The sequence below is a fragment of the Meriones unguiculatus genome, chromosome 17 (assembly GCF_030254825.1).
Source record: "Meriones unguiculatus strain TT.TT164.6M chromosome 17, Bangor_MerUng_6.1, whole genome shotgun sequence".
Taxonomy (NCBI): domain Eukaryota; kingdom Metazoa; phylum Chordata; class Mammalia; order Rodentia; family Muridae; genus Meriones; species Meriones unguiculatus.
In genome coordinates this window covers 96,937,751-96,958,263 of record NC_083364.1, presented here as the reverse complement: position 1 = coordinate 96,958,263, position 20,513 = coordinate 96,937,751, and the positions used below count along the sequence as shown (strand labels likewise).

General features: G+C 50.3%; 1 protein-coding gene across 5 annotated transcripts in view; it reads left to right on the top strand.

Moving 5' to 3' along the window:
- Erg (ETS transcription factor ERG) overlaps window positions 1–19,629 on the top strand; it is a 129,657-nt gene extending 110,028 nt beyond the window's left edge. For 3 of the 5 annotated variants that reach the window (XM_060370811.1, XM_021656570.2, XM_021656572.2), the window contains 7 exons: window positions 162–365; window positions 1,157–1,237; window positions 2,874–2,945; window positions 8,444–8,512; window positions 9,087–9,143; window positions 9,699–9,746; window positions 17,652–19,629. In XM_060370811.1, the coding sequence (XP_060226794.1) occupies window positions 162–365; window positions 1,157–1,237; window positions 2,874–2,945; window positions 8,444–8,512; window positions 9,087–9,143; window positions 9,699–9,746; window positions 17,652–18,172 (1,052 nt within the window). In that variant the 3' untranslated portion in view covers window positions 18,173–19,629. The remainder of the gene's footprint in view (window positions 1–161; window positions 366–1,156; window positions 1,238–2,873; window positions 2,946–8,443; window positions 8,513–9,086; window positions 9,144–9,698; window positions 9,747–17,651) is intronic. The other 2 variants (XM_060370810.1, XM_060370812.1) reach the window with 2 other exon arrangements.
- The last annotated feature ends 884 nt before the right edge of the window (window positions 19,630–20,513 follow it).

Genomic DNA, 20,513 nt, shown 5'->3' with positions numbered 1-20,513 from the left:
TCACTCGCAGGATGCTGTTTTTCTTGGTGACTCACTGAGCGTGGCCCCAGGCTTGTGCTCTCCGGAGCCGTGGGGGAGGCCGCTCCGAGCTGTGACTGGCGTGCAGCCCCACAGGGGCACACTTCGCCTTTGGGAGCTGACCGTGTGTCTGTCCCCTGCAGACCCGACTCTGTGGAGCACGGACCACGTCCGCCAGTGGCTGGAGTGGGCGGTGAAGGAGTACAGCCTCCTGGACGTGGACGTCCTGCTATTCCAGAATATCGACGGGAAGGAGCTGTGCAAGATGACCAAAGAGGACTTCCAGAGGCTCACCCCGAGCTACAATGCCGACATCCTTCTCTCTCATCTCCACTACCTCAGAGAGAGTAAGCTGCCTGCCCTCAGGGGCGCTGGCTGCTGCTGAGGGTGCACGTCCAGCCTCGGGGGCCTCAGACGGGATGGTTCCCAGCCTTAGGGGGCCCCGACAGGGTGGTCCCCAGCCTCAGGGGCCTCAGATGGGATGGTCCCCAGCCTCAGATGGGGCCTCAGCCTCAGGGGACTCAAACAGGGTAGTCCCCAGCCTCGGGGGCTTCAGATGGGATGGTCTCCAGCATCTGCTGCCCCTCAAGGCCTGGGTGTGACCTGAGGGGACCATACAGTTGTGTGTGACCTGAGGGGACCACACAGTGATACCTCATGATGTGGGTGAACCGTGCAGTCTCTCCTTCCCTCCTCCTGGTTCCAAGGACCAGGATGGGGTGTTTTTGAGAAGCGGCCACACTCACTGGATTCCATGATGTTCCAAATAGGAAGGTGGTGGAAAGGGCCCCTTGGTGGGAAGTGGGTGGTGGGAAGCCCTCCTGCCATCCAGCATATGCAGCATGTTGGTCGCAGGGGCCAGAGCCTGAAGGACTGCTGGGCCCCTCATCTGACAACCCGAGCCTGGGCTGAGCAGGCACAGCAGGGGGGACCTCTCCGGCGGCCTTGCCTGACCTCCTGTGTACCTCTCTCCCGTGCGGGTCTCTCGTTGCTGTTTGACCTATTGGCCGGAGGATGTACAAGTTTCCCACAGCCCTGCGTCAGGGCGGGGAGCTGGGGATTCCCTTCTTGATTCTGCTTGCGTTCAGGAAGGTCGCTTTCCCTCTCCATCTCAGTGCTGCTCTGTTTTCTTTTGTAGCTCCCCTTCCACATTTGACTTCCGATGATGTTGACAAGGCTTTGCAAAACTCGCCACGGTTAATGCATGCGAGAAACACAGGTAATGCCGGCCCCTTCCCACCCCACTACGAGCATGGCTTCATGGCGCATGCTTTCAGTTGGAACTCACAGGCAGGTGCAGGGGTGAATCCATTGCACATCCAAGCGCTCTCCGTGACTTCCACCACAAACCCGGTGGCCATGAAAAGATTCTTTTTTTTTTTAACCAATTGTATAAATTTAGACCCACTCCAATCCCCAACACGTCCCCCTGTCCATCCTGGGCACCAGGAAAAGCTCCCTAGTATTAAGGCACCCATGGGTCTGTTGCTTTCTTTTTATCCCTAAAGCAGTGTTTTCCAGGATTCCATGCTATTTCCCAGACAGTTCTGGGCCACTGGCCTCGATTTAATCTTTTGTGCGTGCGTGTGTGTGTGTGTGTGTGTGTGTGTGTGTGTGTGTTTGCAGAGTGCAGCAGAAGGGGTGTTTTCTGTGGGAGGCTCCACTGCATTTGGAGAATATGAAGTCGGTCCCTGCGTGGCTCCTGCCTTCTTCCTCTAACCAAGGATCCACGCGTGGGTCTGAGGCATGCCTGAGCCTAGCAGGCCTCACCCAGGCACTTGGTCCTAGCCAGCCTTCCCTCCGTCTCTCGGTGCATTTGGGTTCTCTGTGTGTAAGTGTGCCCCACATGCACACCGCCTCCCGTCCTGATGGTGTCACTGGCAGACACAGCCAGTTGCCGCTCACCTTCGGGGTTAGCCTGGGATGACCCCTGTGGAGGAACCAGGCAGAGCAGGGCTGCTGGTCCCTTGAAGCCCAACAGCCAGTCTCCCAACTGAGCAAGATGGCTCTTACCTCCTTTCACTTTAACATGTCCAATCTTGTGCGAATTGAGCCTCAGTTTGCTTGTCTGTAGTACATGGCTGGTGTGTTGTGGGCTTCAGCATGCAAACACCGTAGGCTTTTAAAGTGCTGCCAGTTGTCCTTCTCAGGCTGCATGCTAACAGTCCTGTGGCCAGGTCAGCAAAGGACTTGGGTAGACCCTCCCCCTCAGGAAACACCTCAGAACCACACAGAATCCCTGTTCATTTAGAAATTTTCTTAACAGTGACTAAAATTTCCACAGAAGTTCAGAATTCATCTATTGGATTAGAGTTAAACTTAGAGGGAACCAAAGACAGGGTGATGCGTTTCCAAGGGACTGAATGTCGAAAGGGAAATGTCTGCATCTGGGAGATGGTCAGTGGTTGAAGAAAATAAGGAGACTCATGAATAAGGATGTGGATTAATTTTGAATACATTCCATAGAGTGTCAGGCAAAGTATGTGTACTTCTTTCCAAGAACTACTTTCCAAGTTCTGTTAGAAGAGTTTGTGAACCCTATCCAATCTACAATCAATAAACAGCTGAGCCACAAGTGACTTTTAAAAGAATAGGATGGCTTGTGCGACACAGGTGGGGACCCGCAGAAGCCCACAAAGAAACAATAAATAAAGCGTAATATTTCAGGCAGGAGGGAGACTCGGGTCTGACCAGGGCTCCTTTTTGCTGTGGGCTCAACTGAAGTTTCAAGGCCCCCTAACAGGGCCTGGTTTCAAGGCCCCCCTACATGACAGGGTGAGGTAGGTTGGCTCTGACGCTCAGGTGGACAGTCACCATGAAGGTCCCTCACACTTTGTCTTTCCTTTTGTCTGCAGGGGGTGCAGCTTTTATTTTCCCAAATACTTCAGTATATCCTGAAGCTACGCAAAGAATTACAACTAGGCCAGGTACGCCAACAGCCCGTGTGATCGCTTCCTTGGGAGACTCCCGGTGTCCTGCTTAGCCCGGGACCCCAGCCATGACCCCAGCCATGACCCCAGCCATGACCCCAGGAGCACATCCCTGCACTGCAATGCAGGGGTCAGGCTTTTCCCTCACCTCACTGATGGGCATCCAAGATTGAGTGTGTTTGTGGCCCTCAGAGACCACAGGGGAGAGGCCAAACTGGGAGTCAGAAGCAGATCAGGCCTAGGGTAGGGGTCCTGAGGGTTTGGGCTGGCGCCGAGGTGAGAACCCCGTGCACTGTCGTTAAGGGAAGGGTGATGTGCAGTCTGTCCTGTTTGGGGGAAGAGCGATGCCCAAATGAGTAGTGACAGATCCCCTCACTTCATGGGAAGCCATTTTTCAGAGGCGAAGCATCACCATATAGCATCCGCCATACTTGATGTCTTTTCTGAAGATTTAATTAGGTGATTAATGTACACATCGTCCGTGCAAAAGGAAACATCTCTCTGATGCCAAGCACAGAGCTGGCCTCTGGGGATGGAGACGCCATCCCTCTGCAGAAAGCTAGCTTGCACATTCCACTGGGCTTGTGGGTTGGTTGCGTGCCTTGTCTGGCTCTGGCATGGGGGAGTCTTGGTGAGCTGGCAGGAAAGTTTCACAAAGATCTAGGAGATAATTCAGGAGTGTGAACCTGGCACCAGAAACAGCCAAGGACGTGTCAGGTTTTAGGTGAGGCATCAGAGCTGGGGGAGCACCGAGAATCCAGAGGCCTGGGGGACCGTGACTACCTCTAAGCCAGCTTGAACAAAGAGATCCCAGCTCCAGGGAGTGCAGCAGTCTCACCCGCGCCTGCCTTGGCCCGGCACCCGTGTCTGGTCCCTGTAGACTCATTCATGCTTCCCTGTAGCAGAGCATGACATTCTAGTCCTTCCTGCGGGATGCCTCCTCCTCATCTGACCTCCTGTCCTCCTCCTCTCACCTACTTCCGAGCCCCCACCCCAGTCTGCCTTTCTCCTTCTATCCTTTTTTTTTTTAGTGACCGAGACTAAAAGGATAATGATCCTGCAAAGGATCATTTATTCAAGAGGTGTGTGGCCACTGTGTTGGCCTCAGCTCAGAGTTAAGCAAGGCTGTCCAGCCCAGGGCCTGGTAGGTCACGGCCCACAGGCTCTGTTCTCCCTCCCGCCGTCACATCCATCTCTGGCTGTGCTTATTAGCTTTGCACATTAGCTTATTTGCACATTTGCTTATTAGCTAATAAGCACAGCCAGAGTAGCTCCTTCACTCATGTTTGTTGAGCAAGCGTCTAGACGGGTCCTCCACTGGCCCGGCGTGTGCTCTGTGGCTGGGCGGATGCTCTGTTGTGATGCCCTGTGCATCTCTCAGGGCGATCTGCAGTTATCGCCCCAAGCCCTTCTCCCCACCTCCTCTGCGCACACCAGGCTCCTCTTGAGTCCACGGACCCGGAGGCCTCAGGCTAAAGTGTCACCGTCAGAGACTGGTGCTAGCCAGGGAGCTTGTGGCCTTGCGGTATGCCGCCCAGCCTGTTGCTCATGGAAAATCTGTAGTGTGTCACCTGGGTGACATCACGCAGGCTCTTCCTCTCCTCCCCATTACTGAGATAGCCCTATAGGGCCTGTAGATCAGTACACACCTGGGGCGTTACCAGAAGTAACTGTGTGTGTAACCTCCACACACAGCTTTGAGAGGAGGGAGAGCCTGCAGCTGGTGCCTTCTGGGGGATTGCTTCCCAGAACCCTGAAAGTTGGTGCTGTTGAGCATGACTGAGCAAGCCAAGCCGCAGCTGCTGCATCCCTCGGTCAGGTCTATGCAAACCTCCGACCTCAGCAGCTGCCTGATTGCACACTGTGCCTGTCCCAACTCCTGTACAGCACAGAGGTTTGTAATCATAGTTAAAAACCCCAGGATCATGCCACAAACACAGTCTCCATGTGCTTGATGTAGGGTTGAAGAGGAATTTAGAAGGATCTGGATGAAGAAGAGAATGTAGCCTTAATCTGAAAATCACTTCGTTTCACAGACATTTATAGATGGTTGTGTGCAGTGACTGCCTGTCTTCCTGCTTTGTCTTCCTCATTAGCTTCACATGCACGAGGGGAAAGCCCCCTCCAGTGAGCTAAGCTGAGGGAGAAAGCAGCTTAGTAGAACTCACCCCTCACCAGGGAAGGAAGCAGGCTCTGCAGGGTCTCTGACGTCTTAGAAGAACGCGGTTGGACGGGCAGCATCCAAAATTAGAACCTGATCCCAGTCCCAGAAAGCACACAAAGCTGCCATGCGTGGGGCCCACCAGGCAGGCTCCCCCTTTTCTATCTCCTTGTTTCTACACAGACCATGGCATATGCCACACTTCTATGGCTACCCTAAGATGCCCACGAAGTTGCTTTGATAAAGTTCAGGTTTTTCAGTCATTTTCAACAGCTATAATAGCAGAGTGAATGCCAGAAAGTGGCCTTCCTATGCCCAAATGTGGGAAAAGCTAACTACTTTGAAGACGATAGCTCACCAGAAATGAAGTGGGCGCTAAGCTGCTCACCAAAATGAAAAGCAAAACTACAATTTTATTAAAAACCCTGTGTGCTTCTATCAGGGAGAGTAGCAAAGGTTCATGGGTAGTGTTCGTCTAAGCAGCCAGGGGTAGATGCGTCTGGTGGGGCTCTGCCGCTGCCCTCATTGTCCCTCATTCCCAGAAATTTCCAAGGTCAGCATTTCCCAAGGTCACGTCCCACAGGAGGGGGCTTGCTGTCACAGCATGTGACCAGTAGCTGATAAGGAAATATTGGCAAAGACTCTCATGAAAGAAAACAAGGCCAGCGTATCTGCCACGGCAGTGTTAATCGGTCCACTCAACCATCTCAGACGCCTGGCTGGAAGTCAGACTCGCCTGGTGTTGTTGTTTCCAAGGGTGGGACAGGGGTATTCGTCTTTCCAAGGGTTTTATGAATAAAGAGCGTTCAAATGCTGGTTCTAGTGTGACGTTCAGTGTTTTTTCAGCCAGAGTTCATGGGCGGTGCTTCAGTGGGTGGCAGCTGGCAAACTCCTAGCTCCCTGGCATTTCCACCTGCGTTCTTCCGCGCCTCCAGTAGACGCCTCTAGAGCCCTCCACGCCTGACCGTTACAGATTTACACTTCCATCTGCCTAGTTGGGCTAGCGTTCCTGCAGTCCTCATCTCTCAGAATTCTTAGGACAGGAGTGGAAATTGTCTTGAGATGGCTTTTGCTCACTTTAGCGCGCATGTGAATGGCGTCGTCAGACCTTACCAGAACTCTGGCTTTGCTCAGTGTGTCCAGGATAAGAGTGTGTTCTCAACCCTCACGTGTGTCTTTGCTCAGTGAGCCATGGGACACGCTTTGGAAACCAAGGCTCTAGGACACACTTCCACGATACCCTTGGTTGGTGTGCCTGTCTGCCCTGACCTAGGCTGGAAACCTTCTCGTGGTTGTTTTTCCTAAGATGATTTCTGTAATAAATCTCTGGCTAACCAGGTTTTGAAAAAGAAATATTGCATCTTATTTATTTGGGGTATGGAGGTGTGTCACACAAGTGGGAGTCAGTCTGCTTATATATAATATATTATATATAAAATATATACATATATATTAGCAGAGCTGGTTCTCTCCTTCTACCGTGCAGGTGCTGGGAATCAAACTCATGACGGCAGGCTTGGGAGGAAGCACTTTTGCCCCCTGAGCCATCTCTCTGATTTCTTCCCCACCCCCACCTTTATTTTCTTTCCAGTGAAGAAAGAAAACTGCAGCAGGTTGAGAATCTATTCTCGGCATGTTCCCAGGGACGTAAGATGGATTTGGGTTGTAAATTGATCATGGCTACAGAGCTCACCCCCGCATGCCTCCCACTCTAAAAGAGCTGTGGGTCCCAGAACGTGCCCCTGAGAGGAGGGCGCGCGATAGCAGAGTTCGCAAAAGGAAAACTGTCTGTGTCTCCAAAGCCCGGGAGGGTAGAGTTTCACAGACCACACGAGTCGAAACGCTTCCAGCCAAACAGACTGATTGAATTAAGGCCTCTCTGTGTTGGGTTTCACGTCCTTCTCTTTGGGACAGGAACGAGGGAAGAACTCAAGAGCTGTGAGAGTGCCATGGCTCTCCCGGGCATGGGCGGAAGCCCGCTGCAGTACGGGCTCAGGAGGTCAGGGCCCTACAGTAGCACTGGGGACACTGACCTAGACCCATCAACCAAGGAGGTTGTGTTTTCAAATTAATTTAACATTTTGCTTTTGTTCCAAGAAAGGGTCTGACCCTGCAGCCCAGACTGGTCTTGAACTTAGGGCAATCCTCCTGCCTCAGCCACCCAAGTGCCGTCATGGGCACGAGCCATCATACTCTAGTGTGTTCTGAGACAGCAGCTCACAGGCCAGGGGACCTCACATATTCTTTGTAACTGAGGAAGATTTGGAGCTCCTGCTCCTGCCTCTGTTTCCCCACACACTGGAACCACAGGCATGAGCCACCACTCCTGGATCACAGTGCTGAGTTGGCTGTGTAGTACAGTCATGTGTGGCATGAGCACACATGTGTGCATGGATAATACAAGTGAGTGAGAAAAACAATCCTTCTGGGATATATTTATGAAAGGAAACTGACTTGACTTAGAAGCTTGGTAATTAGTGACAGAACCCTCCCTGGGAACACAGAACTGCAGTTACTAAAATTGTACATGTAGTGTGTCACACAGGTCCACAGCACGAGCACTGTTATGTGTAAAGACTTGGAAACAATGGCCATGTACGTGTGCTCAGGACTGTTAGTGTGTTGTAGGCCAGCCATTTCAGTCTTGATTTTTTTCATGCAGTTCATTTTAGAGAGATACTAAATTCTCTTAGAAAATGAGAAAAGAGGAGCCTTTTGCCTAGAAAAATAACAAGGCCAATTAAGACTGGCACCATTAGTGGATAAGATTATCAGCGGAAACAGGGGAGTGTAGGGAGGCAGCTACTGGAGGATGAGAAAGCAGGTCTCATTTCCGGGAGAAGTGCAGAAACAGGAGCACGAAAGCCGCAGGGTGGATTTGGGAGATTCCAGGCAAGAATGCATGGATTAAATCAGTTAAATCAGTGAGCCCAGATGAGCCCCAGTAATAAAGTGCTTCAAACAACAAGGTGAACAGCAAGAGGACAGTGTCCGAGGCTGGCCTCTCTAGCCTCTACATGCATGTGTACCTACACATAAGTAATACATATGTAATACACACACACACACACGAGTCAGCAAGCAAGGTCTAGAAGAATCTACCAGTGACAGTTTTCAGTTAAATGGAGAAGAAAATTTTAGATCAATAAAATGTAGTATATAAATATATATTTATACATATGTATAATACACAAAGTGCAATTCACAGGTAAAGCCAAAGCTGAATTTCTGTTACTTTTGAATTTTTACTTACTCTAAGAAACAAAATAAACCTGTTACAGGTAGCAGTAAAAGTAAGTGTTTGTGTTTTAGTCCATGTATCTGTTTCTTACAGATTTACCTTATGACGTTCCCAGGAGACCAGCCTGGACTGGCCACAGCCACCCTAACCCCCAGTCCAAAGGTACAGACAGGCTCAGTCCCCGCTGCCTCGACTTGCCCGTCACAAGGCAGGGGTGACAACAGCCAGGGGAAAGCTTAATGTCAGTCCTCCCATTCAGGACAAAACACTTGTGATCTTTAAGTGGGGGGAGCCTTTCTGTTTGAGATGTAACCCTCTTTCATGGAAAAAGTAATTCTCACTGCGGACAAAGGCAGGACTCGAGGGATGTTTACACGCAGATGGGCTAATTGCTGGTTTCCTTCACGGCGGCTCTCCGTGGCTTCGCTTCTTCCCCAACACGTCCCCGTGTCTATTTATTTTACACCGCAGTGCATCTCCCCTCTCTTGTAAGCCAGCTCGAATTTCTCTTTACTGTATTTAGATGCAATGGCTGCTGGAGATTGTTTAAATCAGGGGGATGTTTCAGAATGTTTATACTCGATTTTATTGGAGGGAGCAGTTTTTTCTTACCACAGATGCTTCTTGTTGTAGTGACATGAGTGTGCTGACAATGAGCTGTAAAGTGAGAAGCGTCGAGGGTGCGAGGCCTGACCTGGTTTGTGGCTAACGGTCCTTTCTTATTCTTGATTTTCAGCTGCCCAGCCGTCTCCCTCCACAGTGCCCAAGACGGAAGACCAGCGTCCTCAGCTAGGTGCGTTTCAGAAACCATCCTGTGAACCCTAAAAAGGGTTCTAGGCTTACAGGCTTCTCTAGAGTGTGTCAGCTTCTCAACGAGCTCCTGAAGTGTCATGTCTGTAAAGTGATGTCAACACAACCAGTTGCTCAGATTTTACTAAAATCTGATTTTACTGAAACTTCGCTAGAGCCTCTGAGTTGAGTATGGGCATACTATTCTCTCTGCACGATCCATTAATTCTGTTACTTGGCTTTCTGTGCATACCCTAACGCCCATGTCTTTTAAGACTAAGAGAGGAAAGCAGCGGAATGCTGGCCTCAGACAGCCTGGCCCTTTCCGCCCCAGGTCCAGCTTTGTCCCACTTAGATCCTGGGTTGTTTGGACTGTGGGTTGGTGGTGGAATCTGGGACATTTTCCTCCCAACTCTGATGCTTCAGCAAGAAAGCATTCTGAGACCCTGTGTTGTTGTTCTTACCTCGTGGAAGAGGTAGAGGCACGAATCTGGGCAGGGGACATCTTCACCTCCGTAAGCACAGCTCTGTCAGCCTGACTTGTATTCCTCTACCGCAGATCCTTACCAGATCCTGGGACCCACCAGCAGCCGCCTCGCTAACCCCGGTAAGTCGCCACCTGTGACCTGCTCTGCAGTTACTTTTGAGTCGGGAGCAGTTTCAGAAAGAGAACTTACTATGGTGAGAGCTTCTCCAACCGAGAAACGTGGCTTTTCCATCGCATCCCTCAGACTACTTTATTTGAGAAAGTGGATCAGGTTATCAACTGGGATTTTAGCTCAGCAAGGAAGGTTATAACCTCACCAAAGGCAGACTGTTGCTCTGGGTCACTGCAGCAAGCTAATACAGTGTGAGCGTGGCCTTGCGGCACCGTGTGCTGGCTGGTCTCTGGAGGTGGAAGTCGGAGGCTTCTGAGTCGTGAGAAAGGGGTCTGCTCTGGGCCTTTCTCCCTGGCTTGTGGATCATCCCCCATGTTTCCTTTTACCGTCTTTCCTCTCTATGCTTCTGAGTCCAGACTTCTCCGTGTGTGTGTGTGTGTGTGTGTGTGTGTGTGTGTGTGTGTGTGTGCGTGTGCGTATGCGTGTGTGCGTGTGCGTGCATGTGTTCATGCACACACATACATACTGTCATGGAAACAAGAGGACAGTCTTGGGTGTTAGGGTGTCAGTCCATCCACATCTGTCCTGTCTACCCTTTTTGTTGTTGTTGTTTTAGGCAGGCCTCCAGTTCTGGAGTAGGCTAGAGCAGCTGTCCAGTGAGTCTGCCCACACCCAGGGGTCTGTCTCTGCCTCATGATATGCTGCTGTGCTTGGCTTTTTAAAGTCCAGGTTCTGAGGATCAGCCTCTGAGACATCTCAGTCCTGGTCTTTCCCTTTTTAAACAGACACTGGCCAAGCTGTGGTGCGGGCTTCTGTGGCCCTCTCTGCTTTGGTCACCTCAGTGAAATCCTTGTCTCCAAAACAAGGGTTACTGGGAAGGGGGGGGCAGAGTTCAGTATATGAACTTTAGGGGACAGGATTCAACCTGTCACCAAGCGGATTCAGTAACTGGTGCTTTAAAAAGATAATCTCAGAACCCTCAGACTCCAGCTGTGGTCGTATGGGAGGGTGTTTCTGAATCAGGCTCTTCAAATACCTGTCCTCACGTTTTGGTACCGATGGCTTGTTCCATTTGTTGGTATTCAGATCAGGACCAGCTGTGCTGGCACGGCCTCAGGGTTCCATGGCATCTGCTTCATATTCTCAGCTGTAAATACGATGCCAGGATGTCACGGCCACGCTGCAAGTGCAGGCTGGAATTTCTATTTCACAAGCCTTAAGCGGAGCGGGGCTTAGAAAACACAAAACTTCAGATGCCATCATCACTCACATCCCCACAGGGGAATCCACAGTGCAAGGACATGGAACACAGTTATTACTGAACAAGGGACTCTGCCGTGAAATTGTGACTAATGTTGACTAACTCAGTAAATATGCTCTAAGCAGCCCTGCAAACACGGATGCTGTTTTCATAATTGCTTTATCTCGGTGCCCAGCACCTGGTCCGCTCACCAGTGCATCTGGGAAGGCCAGAGACAGTGGGCCCAGAGCCATTACCTCTTGGAGAGATGGGCACAGGTAGATACGATGCTCTGAGGCCCGTGGAGTCACGGCCCATTGACTGTTCTGTGACCAGCCACTTAATGAACAGGACCTCACTCCATGTGCTCCTTTCAGCCTTCTACTTGTACCTGGGACATGGCCGAGTTAGAGCTTATAGTGGCCGTGAGGCTGCAGAGATGGGTCAGTGGGCCAAGCGCATGCTGGGCAGTTGTGAGGACTGAGTTTGAACCCCTGGTACTCTGGATCAGATGGGTAGGACTGTGTGTTTCCAGTCCTCCGCTGCAAGAGGGGAAGCAGAGACCCTCAGGGCCTCCCTGGGACAGCTCGGTGCGCACAGCGGAGAACAGCCGAGGTGGAAGGCAAGCAGGACACCCCAGCTTATTCTCATACACGAATGCACCTCTACAGCAAAGACTGCACATGGCTGTGTTCGGAGGCATGATAACCAGGCTATTCACATCCTGACATAGCAAGCTGGAAGCGCCCATGCCCTGTGTGACCACCCCGCAGGGCACGCTTAATCCTGTCGCCCCTGCTCGGCTCTCTGTGGCCCAGGATGTCGTTATTTCCATCCTGTAGAAGAGGAGTCAGGGGTCCTGAGGTCTCCAAGAACTTCTCTTGGGTCACAACCAGAGAAGAGGCCCAGTCTGGAACCTGGGTGTCCCTTCAGTTTGATTTTGTTTGGGGTAAGGAAGATGAGCCTGGAGTGAGGAGGGAAGCTTTGAAATCAGGAGCTGTGGATAAGAGAGGAGACATTTTTATTTAGTTGTATAGTGGCTAAGAATGAGCCTGAGGAAGCTAAGGAAGAGGAGGAGAACAAGAAAAAGGAAGGACAGAAAGAGGAAGAAGGTAATAAGGAGGGGCAAGAAGAGCAGGAAAGCAGGAAGCCGCATTAGGTGAGACCATGTCAGCCTTTCACTCATGTCCATTGCCCGAGATAAATGTCCATTTTTGTTTCCGTGGTCACAGCTCAGCTTGTTTGGAAAAGGGAGTCATTTTCCCCTAAGCTATGTGCCCTTTTCCAGAGCGCCCCTTCTCCTCCTGTGGGCTGCAGCCAGGAGGCTTTCCGTGGACAAGGATGCCATGTCAGAGTTAGGAGACAGAAACATACCCGAGATCTCAGAGCAACACCCCGAAGCATCACAGGTCCGTGGCATGGTGTCCAGTGTCAAGGACCACGTTTCCTATCTTGAGACCATACCTGCTGGGCCTGGAACTGACAGAATTCAGCCTTTGATTGGCAGTCAGGAGACTGCAAGGTGCAGATGGGCTTTAGTTAGTTCACAAGGAGGGACAGCTCCCTTCATGCATCCTGAGGCTGGAGCCAACTGATTCAAGTGGCCGTGACACCACAATGTCCCTTTCTCTCATTTAATGAGAATGCTCCTTCTTCCTATTCTCCAGTAAGTAAATCTAGTAAAACCTCGATGGCTTCTAGCTACCAGGAAAGCTGAATCTAGAGAATCACAAGTTCAAGGCCAGCCTGAACAACTTAGCAAGATATTATCTCAAGAGAAAATGTTAAAAGAAGGCTGGGGTATGCCTCTGGGCACACACTCAGTTGTAGAACACTTAACTACTATGTTTGAAGTCTTGGGCTCAATCCTCAGTACTGCTCCCCACCCAAATTGTATTTAAAAATTCAGAGGTGTTTTGTTGTGTTATTTTTTTTTTTTTTTTGAGTTTTCAGTCTTTTCATCAAACCCTGAACATGAATGCGGAGTCAGGAAAAGAATAGCAGACACAAAATACCACCTAACACATTTCTAGAAAATAACAAATCCCTTAACATGTTTACCTTAAATGTATCTGATCTTAACATGTCACTAAAAGGACACCAACCAGTGGACTGAATTAAGAAGCAAGGACCAACTATATGCTGACTCCAAGAAACCCACTTAGCCAGCAAACATAACTCAGAACTTACTATCAAAGGATGGAAAACAAGCTGCCAAGCACACAGAACAAGTAAAAAAGCAGGCGTAGCTATCTATGCCAGACAAACTAAACTTCATCTGACACTAATTAGAAGAGAATCAAAGGGGAACTACATGATAATAAACCGATGAAAAATTCATTAGGTGTAAACTTCTGTGCACCCAATAGTGGAGCCTCTAATTTCATAATACAAACACTGAAAAACATGAATGGCCACATGGATCCTGACACAGTAACAGTGGGAGCCTCAATATTCCACTCTCACGTTTAGATAGTTCTTCCAAACTAAAACCAAGACACTTCATAATTCAAATGTGCTATGGATGACCTAGACTTACCACTTAACTTTATATATATATATATATGTGTGTGTGTGTGTGTGTGTGTGTGTAGACATACACACATAAAGAATAGTCCACCCAACAGAAAGGGAACATACCTTTTTTTCTGAGCATCATGTAGAACCTTCTTCAAAATCTTTTTGTCCATTTTTAATGCAAAGGCTTTATCATGCACTATGATTTTTGAGAAGTGTAAGTGTATGTGCCCTGTGAGTTTGTGGGTGGCATATTTATGAAGGCTTCCTGGAAAGCCGGAGGAGAGTGATCTCCTTCAGCTGCAGTTATAGGGCATGAGCTGTCCCAACATGGAGGACCAGCCAACCCTTCTAACTGATGACTCATCCCTCAGGGCCTCATCACATACATCCCAGCATCTCCATCCCAAACATGCATTGGATATGTGCTTTGAACACTTACTTCTGCTGAGGAGGTGTGTCCTGGCATCCCCACCTCATGAATCAGTGATGAGCCACCAGCCCCCTTACTTTCCATCACAATCACTGAGCACTGAGCTTTTGTGATGGACTCCCCGTTCCTCTCTGTGGAAAAGCTTTTCTTGAGTTCTGTGCAGTGGCCAGGCATTTTGTAATGGTGGGTGTGGAGATGCAGCCAGCTCCTTGTGAAGGGACAGAGCCATTTCAGAGAAGATTGGTCAGTCGTTAGGATGTGGCATGTGTTACGGCGAGTGCCCAAGAGAGGACAGCTGGGAAGGGCAGGAGGCTGCAGGCATGCCCTGCAGGGCTGCTCTGTGCAGGACAGAGACTATCAGCCTGAAGTTTGACCTCTGCTGACCTTGGGCATAAAGGTCTGTCCACCCACATGCACCCCCGTTTTCTCAGCTCTCCTGTGGGCTAAACATGATCTTTCAGAGCCTAAACACACTGTTGGATGCGAGCATTTGCAGTAGTGCCCCAGCGAGCCTCAGAAGGAACATCCCACCTTGAGAGGAAGTGCAGTCCAGGCTTCGGCCTGGCCAGCACGGTGGTCCTGCTTAGTCGGCTGCCTTTGTCTACTGACCTGTTGGTGAGAAGGACATTGGACTCACAGACAGGCAGCTGTCCCTACCTGGTCCCTGTATGGCTTCTGGGCGTCTGAACTCCAGTCCTTATTTTTGCATGGTGTGCTGTCCCCCAGCCACCCACAGTGTCTCATTGGTCTGGCTGGTGAGTGACCTGGGTCACACTTAAACCACCCTGAACCCTCATCATATTTCTTGTCAGGGTCTACAATGGGCCCATCCCACCGTGAACATTACAGTGTGGGCGTTAATAAGCAATTTAACAAATTGCTTTTGAATTTTTGGCAAACAGTATCTCATTTAATGTACCTGGTGGTGATTCCTTGGTTCTCCTGTCCGCATCATGTCTTTCAGCACTCTTGCTCAGTGAGAACACGCATGGCCTAAGCCAGTTAGAGATGCCTGCATGCTGCTGTGAATAGTGTTTGCCTAAGAGTCTGCTGATTTTTGCAGCTTGTTTCATTTTCAGGTTTGGAGGCCAGTGGACTTTGCTTCTAGTGCTCTTCTGGGAGGCTCAGCAGGCTTGGCCTCAGCTCTGAGCCTGTGTCTTCCCAGCTAATAAGCAAAGTTAAACAGCTTGGAGCAACGTGAGCTCCTCTGTGCGCAGAGCTTTGAGTTTCCAGCCATGCCTGTAAGGCCTGCGTGTTCTCTGGCTCTTTAGCAGCGAGGGAAACAGCTCCTGCAAATGTTAGTAAGGGAAGTGGGTGAGGGACAAATTCCCAGAGACGGTGCCAATGTTTGAACAGATGCCAAGTGTTGTCTTGTCTGTGGATTTGTATGAAGTCTGTAGGGTGGCTCTCTCGCTATGGGAGGAAGTTGACACTAAATATTTATTTTCCAGCAACTGTCCATGTTTGGAGGGAGGCATATGTTAGACTGTTAAATCCAAAACCCACAGCTTCTCCTATTCCCAGGTCATATGTGGAATTCTTTTTTTCAAGTTTTAATCCTTTGGTTACAATATATATACTAAAACCATATGGTTCTCTTGTCCCAGCCTTTCTATTTTTCAATGCATATTAATGAGATGTTGGAGGCAACAGCCCTTGATTGAGAACAGTCTGTATGTGCAGCTCCGAAACAGCACAAGCTTCCATTCTGACAAACTACAAGCTGCTAATACATTTCAAATGTGCCGCTTGACTGAAAACAACCCTTCCCAGAACATGGTCGAAAGAGGCTGACCTTTCTCACGGTGCTGTTGCATGGGTGGGTCTCAGACCTTCATTCCCATGTAGCCCGAGTGGAAACAAGGCCTGGACAGTGTGCAAAGAGGCTGTGGGGAAGGGTTCAGAGAAAGCAGGTCCATAATTAAAACTTATATTCCATCAATTCCCTGAGTGGATGACAGTCAGAGGTACTCCAATCATTGGTCATATCAAGTCATATTACCTAGCTTATCATAAAGGTTAGCATTCCTGGTAATGAGCCCAGGGCACTGTGCCACCCTGGCATCTAGGAGGAGAGCTCTGCCTCCCCCTCCCTTTAAAACTAAAATCATAATTTTGTTTCACCTGGTATCCAACATAACTATCACTCAGGATCGACAGGGCACCAGCACCAACTAGACAGACCTGGAGTGTCCTTCTGTCCATCTGGCCCTTAGTTTCTGGGTGTGGCTCTGTTCTTGTCCAGGTTTCTCTCAGGGGGCGTGAGGCCAGGGGCAGAGCGGAGCATCGATGAAGGAGGCAGGAGGACAGCCTAATCCAGGCCTGTTCCCTTTTACAAATCCAGGATCCCCCTGGGGCAGGGCAACATGGTGGCTAGAATGATATGCTTAGACTCTCCTCCTATTGAGAAGATGTGAGAGCTGGTTCTGTCAGTCAAATGCCCGTGTTACAGACTCGAGGAGCTGAGCATGATCTCCAGAATGATGGTAAAAGAAAAGAAACAAACAAAAACTCCTCAGTTTGGTTGTGAGCACTGATAATCCCAGCAGTATGGGTGTGTGGGCTCTTGTGGCTCAGAGGCCAGGAAGGCTACACTAATGGGTAAACTCCAAGCCAGCAAGAGAGCCTGTCCTAAACAAGCAAGGTGGGATGACATCAGAGATCAAACACACATGCAAGCGCGCGCGTGCACACACACACACACACACACACACACACGCACATGCACACGCACAGCATGAGATCATCTGACTGAGCCAGGGTCTCTTTAATTCCTAAGAGTGCTACCCATGGCCTCTTGTCCTCAAGAAGGACCATGGCACAACTGCCTGGCACTCGTGGTTCATGGGTTCCTGCCCCGGTCGGTACATTTGGCCCAGGCTGGAAATGGTTTGAAGCAGAGCCAGAGCTTTTCCCTCATTTGGAGCGGGTTAGTTCTGTGCTAGGAAAAGCTGTGACAGCGGTGCCCTCTGCAGCAGATGTCATGTTAGAAATAATAGCGTTTGCTTCCAGTCTCTGTTTGCTTTTCCATAAATGTGCAGATGTCCATTTCCTAAATCTGACTTTTGTTATTTCGCCTGACCCAGCCAACATAAATGGTATCAGGCCATCATTGCCATCCGCAAAATGGCCTTTTCTGTCTCCCCAAATGGGAAAAAGTAGCTCATTGATTCCCCCCAAAACAGGGGACCTGGTTGCTCTTGGAAGAATGCTCAAAGTGGAAGGAAACTGCCCCAGCTTTGCCCTGTGTGTGTTCTCCGCTCTGTGCGTGGAGAACTTGCGTCTCTGAGGCCACCCTGAGAGTGCCAGGGACTGCCATGTAAGGTCAGGAGTCCTAGAAGTGGGACTGAGATAGGGACGCTGGAGGAATGGTCCCTTAAGGCTCCATTCTCAGGAGGAAGCAGCACTAGGCAGGAGGGGTGCTAAGGAGCCTTCTGGCTTTCCTGAAGCTGAGCCATCGTGCGCCAGCCTGAGGAGCGATGGGCACAGCAGTGCTCAGAATCAGAGTGTCCTGGAGGTCCTTTCATCAGTGTGGTCTGGGATATCTGGCTTTGGACCATCTCCCGTCCAGCCGTCCAGCCAAGGTTTGCTCTCCAGAGAAGCGAGCAACCAGGAGACAAATGTAGCAGCATCCTGGAAGCAGCATCGGGGTGGGGGTTGGGACCAGAACTGGGAATGGCGGTCCTATGCTTGGTTCTCATGGGCTCTGCATCCCCTCATCAGGTAGTGGCCAGATCCAGCTGTGGCAGTTCCTGCTGGAGCTTCTGTCCGACAGCTCCAACTCCAGCTGCATCACCTGGGAAGGCACCAACGGGGAGTTCAAGATGACGGACCCGGACGAGGTGGCTCGGCGCTGGGGTGAGCGCAAGAGCAAGCCCAACATGAACTACGACAAGCTGAGCCGCGCCCTGCGCTACTACTACGACAAGAACATCATGACCAAGGTGCACGGGAAGCGCTACGCCTACAAGTTCGACTTCCATGGGATCGCCCAGGCCCTGCAGCCCCACCCACCCGAGTCCGCCCTCTACAAGTACCCCTCCGACCTCCCGTACATGGGCTCCTACCACGCTCACCCCCAGAAGATGAACTTTGTGGCCCCCCACCCGCCAGCCCTCCCAGTCACGTCCTCCAGCTTCTTCGCTGCCCCAAACCCATACTGGAATTCGCCTACCGGGGGCATCTACCCGAACACACGGCTCCCGGCCAGCCATATGCCCTCTCACCTGGGCACCTACTACTAGAGACCGGGTGGGTGCCTTTCCCAACCGTGCACAATTACCCAGCAGTCACCACAAACTCAGAGAACACACATCAGAAGTGCCTCATGAGGGATGCAAAAGGTTGACCAGAGCTGGGGAAGGAAGCCGGGAGAGAAAACCAAAGACTGACAGGGGAGGGGAGGAATCGCCCAAGTATTACTCAGAATAGAGGAAGCTCAGAGTACAGTGCCCATGGACATATAACCTGTGGTCCACCCTTGTCAAAGACATTACATAGAGTAAAGCATGACATCATAAAGACAAAGAAAGTGGCCTTAAGTAGTGCGCAAACTGTGGAGGGTGGGGCCTTTCTTGTGCAACCAGGATTCAGTGAAAGCAAGAGATAGAACAGAAACAATCTTGGCCTAACATACCATGGATAATGTCATTTGAAGGGAAACTACCTGTGTTTAAAAATAGAAACATATCAAAACCAAAGAAGAAGACAAGATGGCGGCCACTCCATAGACCACATTGGTTGTGGATTTTCTTGGCTGGCATTTGCTGTGTCGGTTGAAATCAGATTTGTTCCATTTGATAGAGACCCACCAGCTCTGTCAGACTGTGAAGATGACCCAAAGTCTCATCTCCTTTTCAGTATTACAGGAACTGTGAGCCGTGTGGTGGGCAGGGAATGTGTGTGGCGTGGGAGCATGTGATTATAGAGCAATGACTGACGGAGCACGAAGGAGAGGAGCAAGAGAGGTTCAGGGAGGGGGAGGAGGAGGAAAAGGCAGAGGAGGAGGAAGGAAAGGAGGAGAGGTACAGGGAGAGGAGGAGGAAAAGAGGAGGAAGAAGAGGTTTGGGGAGGGAGTGGGGGAGGAAGGAGAGGAGGAGGAAGAGGAGGAAAGTAGTAAAAGGCAGCTGCTCAAGCCATCAAAGCTGAATTTAGGACCAAAGAGCATGAGTCATGCTCTCTGATGCTGCCAGTGTTGAGGGAAGGGACAGTTTTATGGAAGACTAGGAGAAGTAGTATTCAGAACCAAAAATACATCTCTTTGTGAAAAGAAAATCATAACTGGAATTGTCTGATATTTAAAATACTTCAGGACCTCACCATTCGGGGGAGGCTTTATTCTTCATGGGGGCCGTGGAGAGGTGAGCTTCGTGGCCACCACGGTCTCAGGCTGCACAGGCATTGTGGGTAGGCGGGCTCCAGTTTTCCTTAATGAGTCGCGAACGCTGTGCGTTTGTCAGAACGAAGTCTACAAGTCAATGGGTTTTTTCTTTTTATATAATAATTATGTAACTTATGCATTTATACACTACGAGTTGACCTCGGCCAGCCAAAGACACACCACACACAAAAGACAATCAATGATAGAATGTGGCCTTGAATTTTAACTCTGTACTGCTTAATGTTTACAGTATGTTCACTAGTTCTTAGGATGCTGAATGTATGCAATAAAATGAGGTTGGCCTCTCGAGGCGAACCACAACGGTGGTCTGAGTTTCCCCTTCTTGGCTGAGGAATGTTGCCCAGCAGGAACCTGAGCTGACTCTTAAGGGCTCGTGTTATAGTCTTATTTTGTCCAAGAAGGTAAACAGATGGAGCATGTACCTCCTGACTCCCAAGAGCCCACTCTGTCATTTTCATCCACTCCAGAAAGAACAAGGTTTCACGCCGGGGCCATGGTTGTTCCTGGCAGGTGAGGATTCCAGTTACGCACTGGCCACTGTTCACCCAGGTCACTGTCTCGATCCTTGAGGTTTTGTTGTATGATGAACAAGCCGTTGTTCGTTAAGCCAAACTTTGTTATTGCTGGTAACTCAGTCATGGACTGATTTGTCCTTACAAGGGATCAGGGAGGGCCCAGGAGATGGCTCAGCCGCTAAAGCCTTGACAGCAGGAGGACCTGAAACACCCTAGAAGCCAGGTAGACAGTCAGGTGTGGCGGCCCACACTTGTAATCCCAGGTGTGGTGGGATGGCAGACGTGGGCTCCTGAACTCACCGGCCAGCTGGTCTAGCCTGCTCTGTGAGCTTCCAGGCCAGTGAGAGCCTTCTTTCCAACAGCTGTGGAAGGGTCTGACACCCAAGGTTGTTTATGTTCTGACCTCTTTGTGCACATACACATGCAGTCCATACACACACACACACACACACACATACACACACACACACACACGCGCGCGCACCCGCGCCCTGAGGCACAGCTTCCAAGCTTGCAGCTTGGCTCCCCTGAGGACTCCTCAGTTACTGTCACTCTAACTTTTCCACTCTGGAATCCTCTGAAGACCCTGGGAACCCTCAGCCATGGGGCGACCTTCTCATTGTCCCTTCTCAAACACTGCGCTTTCTGTGCTCACAGTTTCTCTGGGCA